Below are 12,500 nucleotides of genomic sequence, written 5' to 3'. Positions count from 1 at the left end.
AAGTCGTGTGATGCAGTTATGCAATCAATTATGCAATTAAATGACAGCAATCCGTTTACATGATAATTGCTATCATTTCAGAAGCTCCTTTTCTAACATTTTAAAATGATTATTATTCTAAATATTTTCATTTGATATTATGATATATAATGTTTATATTATTATGCTTTTTATGATATATTTAAAATATATAGTATAAACATGAAATATTATTATATTTATTTAAATTATATATTCATCATAATATTATATATGTGCTTGTAGAAAAAGTATTTTTCATGTAATCGCCATTTTTTGCCTTAAATCTATAACGTAACCCATGGTCAACCAACAAAAGACTCCCCTGAGCTCAAGTGGGCCGGCTTGATCACTTTAACAAAGTGCTTCATCAAAGAGCGACTGACACTTTGAATTAATAGCTGTAGTAATTGAACTCGATAGTCGCTACTCCTTTTTCACAAGCTCCACAGCGTTGCGAAATCCACACGTTTTGCTCCGCGTCTATTCCGCAGCTCGAACGCTTCCCTTTAAATAAACCTGTCAGAGAGTCATATTGTTCACGACTTCTTCTCTTTCATATTGGGAACAACAGAGAGAGACGGATGGCAGGCCTGGCCTTTTGAAACAGGTAGCAGGATTTGCTCATGTCTTCCTTTGGTGTTGAATTGTTAGAAGTGTTTCAAAGATCATTTTCACAGGAGGCCGATTTGCATTTCATAAAGTTTAGCAACAAGCATTCAAGACGTAAGCCAGAGAGAGAGAGAGAGAGGGAGAGAGAGGCATTGTCTGGAAGGAAGGAGACACTTCAGTTCGTCTGGAAAGCCTGCTCCTTCTCACACGCCTCCCGTTTACCCCCTACTATAGTTTAAAGAGCGCTTTGAGGAGTTTGTCGGCTCCTGAGTGGCAAACTTGGAGGCGCTCATTGGCAGTCATAGCGAGGCACCGGCGCCGCCCTTCAGGTTAACTGCGGGTTAGAGAAGAAGCTGCCTGGAGCAGGTTCGCTAGAAGCCGAACGACTGGCCCCCGGGGTTCATGGGAAGTCGGAGGGAGGGGGGACGGGAGAAGCGAGGGAACGGGGAAGGGATGTTCTCTGGCAGAACGCTGAAGCCCCGAGGCCTTCATCTTCATTTCAATGCAAAATGACTTTGTCATATAATCTCTTTGGTGACTACAGCTCTGAGTTAGGAGCACGGAACAGAGGAATAATAAGGCAATGAGAGCAAAGAGGAGGGGAGGAGTGCTGGGAAAGTGTAGGAAGCGCAAAAAGCAAGCTTATCGGAAAATGAGGAAAACTAGGGAGAGAGGGGACTGTAAAGACGAGCGGGCCGCTGAGAATTGACTCCTGAATAAACAGAATTTGACAAATGCTCGGCCCCCGGATGCTCGGTATCTGTCTTGATGCTTGTTTGCCAAATTACAGCGGGTCATTGTTTTTCATTCAGTCCTTCCCAGGGTCCCAGCGTAACAAACAATCAGAGACCCAGCCCAACGGTGAACAGGATAACAAAGAAGTATGTGTTACGGTCGCATAAGATGATGGAACACTTTGCAGAAACAACAAAGAGTTGGCCCACGTGTGCTGGTGTCGGGAGACAAATCTGATCACTCTCGAATCATAACACTGGCAGATTATCCAATCTCATGCTCCGTGATAGCAGCTGGATTTTTTCTCATTTGCTTGGTGTTACTGCCTTGTTTTTGACTAATGACTGTGGACACTGTGTTTTGCGTCTAGCGTTTTTGTCTATGAGGGGGTTTTTTTGGTGCAGAAAACTTTAATGTTAAACATTTAAAATGCTTCATTTGGTCAGTTGCAGAAGTTTGGGGCAAAATATAATTTATTTCATCTATCTATCTATCTATCTATCTATCTATCTATCTATCTATCTATCTATCTATCTATCTATCTATCTATCTTTCCATCCATTCATCTGTCCACCTATGCATACATACAGTACATCAATGAATTAATTGTCACTTTGATCTGTCATTCATTTAGTGGTTTTAATGTTAGTTTCATCTATCCATAAATCCATCAATAAATTAATTGTTCGTTGAATCCATCATTTGGTTTCATCAATCCATCCTTTCATCCATTCTTCCATCTATTCATCCATCTATCCATCCATCATTTGTTCATTGGTTCTATCGCTGTTTCTATTACTAGTTGTTAGTTTCATCCCTCCATCCATCTATCCATCCAAAATTTGCTTTTTAAATTTTCAGATAAGAGTTTAACATGTCAACTTTCAAACATTGCCTTTATTAATCTTCCTTTCGAGGTAAAGTGATAGTTCGCCCAAAAATGTCATCTTCAGTCAGCATATTATTCCAAACCTGCACGGGTCTCCTTATTTCAAGGAACAAAAACGAATACATCAGAAAAAAATCTAAGTCAGCAAGGTTCGGAGTAGTTTAGACTAATCACGGCATTCTTTAACGTATCTTTGTGTTCTGCAGAAGCAACAAAGTCATACAGATTTAGAACAAAATGCTATGACAGAATGTCTCGTCTGGATGAAGTATCCCTTTAAAAATTCAACCTTCTTAAATATACATTCACCAGTTCTCCATCATGTTTGCTCTGATTTAATTCCTGGATTAAAAATAGATTCTCTTCCGATTCAAGAATAAAATCGGAATTAAAAAGCACTCTTGATTCTTTTCTGAGCGGTTCACAACCCTACTCCAGACACTTGCGTTTATGAACACTTCCTCTTTCCTCTTGGCTCTTTAATACACTACTCATTTCTCCTCTGTTAAACCCATCCCTTCCCTCTTTGCCTTCAATAATGAGGGCAGCAGGGTTAAATTGGCACTGCACAAGTTGGCATCTCTAAATTGAAACCAAGAGAGAACATTGCCAGTTGTGTTCCCATACACTTCCCTGGGCCTTCTGCCTGTTCTCAGAGCCGAGCCAAGAGAGCATATGGCCGCATGTAGATACACAGCGAATCTTTCGCGTGTCTGTCAGGCGAACACTCTGCCCTTGTGAAGAGCGTCCTGATGTGTCTGTCCCGTAGACGTGAGCCACTTGTTACCCAAATCCCTTCTGTTTAGCCACGTTCTACGAACAACTGTGATAGAGCCGTTAATATATATGTGACGTATGTTGTTACTGGATTCTTAGATGCGGATTCTTCTCACGCTTTGCTCAAATGGGCCCACTGGTGCATAAAATGAGATCGGTCTTTCGACTGATCTCAGAATTCAGGCACAAGTAACTCATGTGCACGTGAATGTTGTCTTAAGCGCTCCGGTGGTGGTTGCACAGCAATACGATGCAGGATCTACCACTTGTCAGGCGAGTTGATAGTCGATATGGCATGCTGATTGGCTGTAGGACTGGAGATGCTATTCGTCCCTCGGGGCTGTGTAATCTGGCTCCTGACAGCTGCTCAGTGGGCAGTCTGAACACTTTGCGAATACCCTGGAGCGACGGATGAACGATGGTCATCCTCGGGTCATCTAGAATCATCCGCGACTCTTGTGTCCCGGTTCGGAGATGGACGGGTTTCTCATACTAATGCTCAAACCTCGTTTCACAAGATCATGTTGTTGGACAAAGCTCGCTAAATTTATATGATGGTGTTTTGTGGTGTTTAAATGGAGTTCTCTAGGTTTATAAGGACTGCGGAAGAAAAGCTTGTCAATTTTACAGCACCTGAGAGAGAGTCAACCTCGGTCAACTTGGATTTGTTTTAGTAGGCTGATGACATTAAGAGCAACATGTAATCAGTTTTTCGTCTAGTTAATAAGCCCTTGACCGACCGACTATTTATCTATCTATCTATCTATCTATCTATCTATCTATCTATCTATCTATCTATCTATCTATCTATCTATCTATCTATCTATCTATCCATCCATTCATTCATGCATCCATCGTTTTATCTTTCTACCATCCATATTTCAATGTATCATTTGTTTTATCTATTCATTCACCCATCTATTCTATACTATACTATTCTATCATTCTTTACATCGACTCTTTGTTATATCTGTATGTCTGTCTAGGCATATAAGCCTAAAGCTTTAGCTTCAAGGTTTTTGATTTTTGTGGTTGCTTTAAAAGTGTTTTGAAACATTCTCAAAGCATTTCCAGGAATACAGTAGTATATGTCCAAAATACAATGGACTTTACCTTGAATGGTGCTAAAATACTTTGGATTTTTTTTAATGTGCTTCTTTAGTGTGTCCAGTGGAGGTAAACAGGAAATAACACGGTGAAGATAAACTAAAGAATGTTGTAAAAATGTGTGCTGAAGGTTTTTTTTTTTTCTCTCCTGAAGGAGAAAATATTTGTCCTAACAATATCTCAGCTGGTATATGGGATTAAAGGAATAGTTCACCCAAAAATGAAAATTCTGTCATCATTTACAGACCCTCAAAGAGAAATTCTTTGTTCTGCCAAACAAAAAGAAAGATATTTTGAAGAAAGCTTGTACCAGGTTGTTTTGGGTCACCACTGACTTCCATAGTAGGAAAGAAAAAACCTACGGACGTCAATGGTGACCCAAAACAACCTGGTTATAATTTTTTTTTTTCAAAATATCTTCCTTTGTGTGAACAAAGAAATTTATACAGATTTGAAACTACTCAAGGGTGAGTAAATGATGACAGAATTTTCATTTTTGGATGAGCTATTCCTTTAACATTGAATTACTCAATTTTTAATTTTAAGACACATTTTATAGGTAGTAAAAAAAAAAGTTCTAAACACTTCCTCATTTGTTCTGTTGCAGGAGATTGCAGCCTACCTGATTACATTTGAAAAACATGAGGAGTGGCTGACGACGTCCCCCAAAACCAGGTAAGATGACACGCGTGGCACCACTTCCTTATTTCGAGTGCGCAGTGTTACCTGAAAAGCAGAAAGGTACGTTTCAGCGCAGCTGCCAGTCCCTGCACATTTCGTGGGCATGTGCAGACAGATAATGGAATATTAATGACTATTTATAATGCAAGATGTGGCCAGGTCTATTAGCTTAATGCTGTCTTTGCTCACCAATGCCATTAACGTGGGTGGTAATGTGGTGAGATCGTAGAACATCACCCTACGGTGATAAGGGCTCAGCACGAAATTTACAGCGTTACTTGATTTACCGAGCAGCGATAATGAAAAAGCTTTTTACTTTTAATGCCAGTTTCTATATCTATCCTGAGAGATAACAGCTGTGATATGATGATGAATGCAAATTAAGATAATATGTGGTTATATATGAAGCGCACGTCAAGAGCAACCGAACAGCACGCAGATTAATTCTAAACTTTGACGTTCCGAATGTTTTCAGCACATTGAATTTCTATAGAAGGCCATGCAATTAAATTTAATCGTAACGTAAGGAACTTGTGAGCAGAGACGAAAATATTCAACGGTATCAAAAAGAGCAATTTTGCATGCTTATCTGTGGCGGGCCAGAAAGATAACTTCGGATTTATTCATAAACAGAAAGCTGTGGAAAGGGCAAGGGTTTGTATGAGAAGCAAATCAAGGAAAGCTAAAAATGTGGGCAGACAAATCACCACGGGGGTTTCGGGTTCAAGAGCTGTTTACATGGACACAGGTTACCTGGCCGGCATCTGGACCTGTCATTCACAGAATGCGTGCAAACACGTTTGTAAGTACGCAGACTAGGCTTTACTGAGCACACAACTGTTCGAGAAGCAACCTTTTTTTCTTGTGTAACGATTTTTAGTGATTCAGCTCTGACATCAGATACCAAATGACTCATAAGATGTTTTTTTTTTGATTTGTTGTGTTTTACGTAGGCACACAGACACGTATGCTGTGCCCCCAAAACATATTTTAAGAATTAAGCCGTGCATAAAAACGTCTTGAGTGTCATTGCGTTAGATAACAAAATAGCGAATGTCATTTATTTTCGAACAGCGCCCGCACACGTTTTAAGTAGAACAAAAAAGTTTTAAATGATGAATTTTAATGCTGAATCGATTCTATTTATACACTCAGAGCTCAGAAGACATGCATTTTGTATCCAGATATGCATTCACGCCATTTCAATGCAGTACGTTTTTGTAATGTTTTGCAAAAAAAGCTGTATTTATTTGACCTAAAATACAGTGAGTTATCCTGTGAAATATTGTTTCAGTTACAGGTGTTTTTTAATTTTAATATAGGTTAAAGCGCAGTTTATTTATTGCTTTGTCTTACATTTATTTGAATATGGAACATTAGCTGTGTTTCCATCACCCTTCAAATAGCAATTTGGATAATGCAAATCGTAAATATGCATATATAATGTATAATGGAAATGCGTCAATTTCGCGAAAAGCACCCGTATATCGAAAAAAAAAATGTTTTCATGCTTGCGTGAGGTGTATTTTCAGGAAACACATCATGAGAGACACCTCATACATGGCTACTCTCATATATAAGGTGCTTTCCTTTGTATCAGCGCTTGAATAGATTACTCTTCTCTGTACTGCTTCGCTAAAGATAAAAATAATTGCTAGTGTGGTGGATGCTATATATTTAAACCTACCGACTTAACGTGAGAGGAAAAAAATGGCATTTCAGTCGCCTTACATCACTTAATGGAAATGCTGTCATTTCGCAGTAGTTTTTTCATCGACATTTATTCAAAAAAACGCAAAAAAATTACTCGAATCGGAAACGGAAACTCACCCATCGCTTACTTTTGGCCAATTTCACGTGTCTTTGCTAAATAAACGTATTAATTTCGTTTTTTAAAAAGTGACGTCAAACTTTTGAATGGCGCTTTATCTTTAAAAAAAAGATTAGCTTTTAGAGAGAATTCGTGCTCTCCCATTATGTGGGTCACATGAGAAAAGTGCATCCAAATAAGAGCTTAACGATGAAGCGTTAATGATTTGATCGCAGTGTGTGACAGTGCCAGGACGCAGAGCAGCAGGGAAAAGACTGCCGGGCAACTGTCCTCTAAACACACACGCACACACACACAAACATGTAAACACAAGCATTCACACTGAGTCTCTAGCACACACACTTGTGCACACAGACACACGCGCAGCCCCTCTCCGCCTCCGGCCTGCCTTTACATAATGGCACTGATTTCAGTCTGCAATTTGCCATGGCTGTTTAGTGCAGCGAGCGCTTTCCTGCTCTTAATGAAGCCTGCGAGACTCCAGGCTCTCTTCAGGGGTCACAACCAGTGTGAGTTCACACTGCAAGCGACGACTGGAGATACACAGCCGACATCACCCCTAAACGCTTACACACACACACACACATTCATCTTCTAATATAATTAAAGCAATGAAAGCACTGTGATGATTGTGTTGTATTAATTTGAAATTAAAAGAGTGCTTGTATCTCAGTAGTGACTCTTTATGAAACGATAGGTTGGGTAATTCACTCATGATATCTCATCTCAGAATATTCAATTGTTTTTATAGCTCTGATAAAAATAGCTTTGATGTGTTTTTGTTGGTATTTGTGGGTCTGAAATTATATTGTTTCAGTGCTAAGTGTTCACATATATGTTGCTCTGCTGTGCGAGCGTTTATGGGCCAGGCATTTTGGCTTTGTGTATTTTTATTTTAAATTTACGCCGGTGTGTGCATGTTAACTTTAACCGATTTTAGCGTTAGCACTACTCAGTGTGTTGCGTGAACATTATCTAGATGCTCGAAGTGTCTATAAAAGACTGGGATTTGGTTTTAGAATAGCAGCACTGTTCGAATGCAGATGTATCCAAACATTAGGCTGTTAACTATTTGTTTATATTGTTTGTGATGTGCGATATATTCATATATATGTATCTGTACATCAAATGTATCTAAAAAGAAAAAAATATATATATACATACATAAATATACAAATTTTTATAATTTTTAATATATATATATATATATATATATATATATATATATATATATATATATATATAAAAAAAATAATAATATAATGATATATAAATAATATAAGTTATAATAATGTGTATTGTTATAAATAGAACAAACACAAGCATGTATATATTTAAGAGAAATATATAAAATTTTATTTTATTAAATATATTTATATATCATTTTAAATATAAGAATAAATGTATATACATGTAAATATTTTCAAGATATATACTGTATGTGTGTCTCATATATTACTTCTTCTACTTCTTCTTAATATCATTATTATTTCATGACCTCATATTAATTGAGAGACTACATGGAATATTTGTACTTTTCTTTAAAGTAAAATAATATAAATCTATTCAGTCTTGTTTTTATAGATAGATAGATAGATTGATTGCCGTTGGGGTAAATATAGGTATTTAATTCAAAAAGAACATTCTTTTTTTATCCCATTGGCAACAAATTTTTTCCTGTCTTAAGCAAAAACCTCAGTGAATTTTGCGGGATTTCTGTGCTTTTCTCCTCCCTAATCTAACCAGCGCTCCCAGACTCCTCCAGTCTCTCTCTAAAGAACAGAAGATAAAGGGCCCTCGCCCATCCAAACAATGACGTCTTAGGAATACCAATGCATGCCCGCTGCCGTTTTGTCGAAGTTTAATTTGGCTGATCTGCTTTGTGTCATGTGTCTCTCCCCTCTTCCACGAGGGGAGTGCATCTGAGGTCGTAATTAAACACCACACGCTCATTCATGTGCAAATACACCCAGGGCTCTTTGAAACCGAACCGATGGAGGATAGAATGAGGAGAAAATTGATAACAAACAGAGTGAAGGAAAGCGCAGAGGAGAAAGTGTCCGCTCGTCTCCTGGAGTTCGTGTTTCCTGCTCGAGTTGTAGTGGACTTTGTAGGCCGGTGAACCGAGAAGACCCGTCTGCAACGTGGTGAATTTTAAGCACAGCCGGAACAGAAACCGAATGGACCTTCATTTGTAAATCCTCCCCAGTTGTTCTTAAAGGTATAATCGACCAATTAAAGCGCTAATGATCCATATCAGTTTATCATCAGAGTTGACAAACATGAAAGTCGAGTTAATTGATCCATAACAGACATTTGATTGGCCGGAGGGACCGTCAAGCACAGCACACACACACACACACACACACACATTGTGAGTCAGCATGTGTTTTATCTGACTTTCAGCCAGGAGAGACTGAGAGAGAGATTGATCTGTTCTGTCTCTGTGATGTACACACCTACTGGCAGCTCCAGACACAAACAGAATATATTCAATATACCGACACACTGTACTTGACTGTGATGATAGTCTAAAGACTGCTTTACACTTCATCTTCTGCTTTGTTTTTATCGCACGTGTCCACTGGTGCAAAGTCAGACGAGCTGAGCGGCCGTTTTCAATTCATTCTCTATGGGAGCCGAGCGGCAGGGGATTGTGGGATTGACAGCGGTGCCGAGCGAACGGTGAGGGTGTTGGAAAGTTGGGAAATGCTGAAATGTCCCGCAGACAGTCAGAGCTTGAATCACATTATTTGATATCATTATGCGTACAGATTTCTGTATTTTTACAATAATGAATAAAATGGTCATCTATATTGTAAGTGTATTTCTACAATATAAATACCTAGAAAAATACAATGTTTCGTTCGCATAAGAAAGCATTTCACTAATGTTCAAAATAAATGGTCAGCTTTGTTGCTAATCAAGCACTCACTTGAAAACTAAGAGAAAGCGTCATGTTTTGTTTTGTTTTTCATGTTTTATTTGCTTATTTTGCCATAGACATTATGGTAAAAGTCATCTTAAATGTTGCAAAATTTAATAGGATCTCCTGAGGAATTCTTCTCAAGGACTATATTAATTTCTATTGAGCCCTGATTGATTATTATGGTTTGCAATATTTTTGTGTTTTCATTTCAAACTAAAGATTACAATTTTAAAATAACCCAATCATAAAAAAATAAATACAACTGGTTAGCCAGACAAGACCGCTGTTTTTATTTAATTAAAATATTATTTATTAATATTTTATTGTTTGTTCACGTCAGGGCCTGAATTTAATTTAGAAAAATTATGAAAACTGCACAAAACTCTAGAAGCAAATTTAGTTGCGCAACAGCTTTCACGTAGTGGAAAGAACCTTGATTTCAATCTCAGAACTGAATATAAAAAAAGACAAGTAAACAGTCAGTAATAAAAGAAGAGCAATAATATAATATAATTATATTATATTATATTATATTATATTATATTATATTATATTATATTATATAACATATTTTGACATGCTGCGTTATGAAATAATATTGATATGGTCCAGTTACTTCCATCACACATCCACTGAATAAAGAAGCTCTGTCAGTGTGAACACACACACCAGTTTCTCTTTGATGCCCACCTCTTGTTTGAGTGCCTTCCCATAATCCCATATGAGCAGTTTGTCGGACATGCCTTTTATTAAAACACCAAAATAACAACAGAGAGCTTTGAAGGTTTCATCGAACATAGCGCACTATTCCTCCAGGAAATAAACAACTGCTTTTCACACAGCAAACAGTGTGCGTGTGTGTGTGTGTGTGTGTGTGAGAGAGAGAGAGAGAGAGAGAGAGAGGAGGTTGTAGAGATGTAAGCAGTGGCTATTGCAGACTGTGTGTGTGTGTGTGTGTATCGCGTGCCTGCCATAATGAATTGTGCGATGGGCCGTCTCTCAGACGGTACGTCAGCTCCTCTGGCTCTTCCCGCTAGTGCTGCATGTGTTGGCGCGCTGCAGCGGCAGACAGACTCTCTGCTCCGCACTAATGCTTTCTGGCAAGACACTGGGCATTTATTAGCACAGGAAAAGAAATCGCATGCGTACATATGTGTGAATGTTTGCAGTAATGTTGTACCCAAAACCAATGTTCAGTAGCCCACACTAAATCTCAAACTTCTCAAATATCGATACCATTTAATTCCACCAACGCTTGTCTCTTTAAGAAGTTAAATATGTGGTTAGTATATAACTAAAACTGATAGAATATTCGTTTCTATAATAAGAAATACAACTTTTTTTTATGCTTTAATGATTTGTATGTATGTTTACTCTGGTACCAAAAGAGTGAAATATTTCCATTTATATCTTGTCAATAATGTTGTTTGATTAATATTTACGATGGAGTAAAAATTCAGTTTCAGGACGCATTTCGCTGCAAAATCTCGCACGCATAGCTGATATTTTGACAGTTAGCTGATTTATTCTTTATTTCTGAAGACAAATGGACTGCTTTTACATTAACACCCTGCCAAGATGGGCATTTTGATTATGAAGTGCATGCAACCGTCTATGCACATGCACACACAGCATGAGCGTTCAAAAGCAATCTGACAGCAATCTGAAACCAACAGAGTCAGTGCTCAGTTCTGCCAAGGAAGAAGAAAGACTGTTGAATGTAAAAAATACCATCACTTACTGGACATCCCAAGTGAGCATCTATGCATGTGTGTGTGTGTGTGTGTGTGTGTGTGTGTGTGTGTTTTGCATGCATGTGGATGTGTTTTTGAGAGCTTTTGTACGTTTGTGCCTTTTCTTTTTTTAGTGTTTATATAGGCTGTGTGTGCATTCGTTTGTGTATGTGTGCTTTTGTGCTTGCATGGTTTTGTGTTTGTGCGTGTGCTTATGAAATGCTTTTTTTTCTCGAGAGAGTCTATATACCATGCATACGTGTGTCCGTGTGTGCGTGCGTGCTTTTGTGCATGTGCTTTATTATGTTATTTTTATAGTTTCTGTATTGCTGCACATTTTTATACATGTAGGTTTTTTGTGGGTTTATACTGTGTGAGTGTGTGCTTATGTGCATGTGCTTATTATTAATATTATTATTATATATGTTTTTATGCTCCTTTTTGTTAACCTAGAATGTTTTAAAAATGTCCTTGTTAGCTGGAATATTTTTATTTTTGCATTTATGTTAGCTTTGTTTCTGTGTGCTTGAGTCTATTATTTTTAAAAGTCGTGATAAAGACTTATAATGCTACATAAGATTCCTATTTCCGATTAATGCTGTTTTTCTGAACTTTTATTCATCAAATAAACGAGAAAATTTTTTACTTATCTGTTTTCGGCTTAATTATAATAGACATCAGCAAATCAGAATATAATTTAATCAATTAATATAAAAATTAATAATTAATATAAAAATGATTTCTAGAGGATCATGTGACTGGAGTAGTGATGCTAAAAATTCAGATTTAAAATTACAAAAATGAATTACAATTTAAAATATATTGTAATAGAAAGCGGTTATTTTAAACAGTAAACATATTTCACAATATTACCGCTTTTGCCGTATCTTGGATCGGCCTTAGGGAGCAGAAAAGTCTTCTTTGAAAAATCTTACAGTTCAAAACCCTTTGACTGGTGGTGTATATGTATGTATCCAGTGTGGATGTGTTCCTGCTTGCGTGCATCTAGTTTATTGTGACTGTTTCTCCATATCAATGTAGTCCTCTTGCGCTTTGTGAGCGAAGCCCATTTATTGCATGTTCGCAGACGTGAGTCAGATGCGCGTGTACTGGGAGGGTGGTGGTCTCCGAGCGGAGCGGCCCGTCCGAGGGGTAGTTGAGCAAGATGAAACGAGAGGGGTCTGGGAA

General features: G+C 37.8%; 1 protein-coding gene across 9 annotated transcripts in view; it reads left to right on the top strand.

The window, feature by feature from the left end:
• The window catches only part of camta1b (calmodulin binding transcription activator 1b), a 272,140-nt gene that overhangs the window by 128,022 nt on the left and 131,618 nt on the right, over positions 1-12,500 (top strand). For all 9 annotated transcript variants that reach the window (XM_043252306.1, XM_043252301.1, XM_043252300.1 and 6 more), the window contains one exon: positions 4,746-4,813. In XM_043252306.1, coding sequence (XP_043108241.1) covers positions 4,746-4,813 — 68 coding nt within the window. The remainder of the gene's footprint in view (positions 1-4,745; positions 4,814-12,500) is intronic.

This window comes from Puntigrus tetrazona, chromosome 11, assembly GCF_018831695.1.
Source record: "Puntigrus tetrazona isolate hp1 chromosome 11, ASM1883169v1, whole genome shotgun sequence".
Lineage (NCBI taxonomy): Eukaryota > Metazoa > Chordata > Actinopteri > Cypriniformes > Cyprinidae > Puntigrus > Puntigrus tetrazona.
This window is presented reverse-complemented; position numbering and strand designations above follow the sequence as displayed.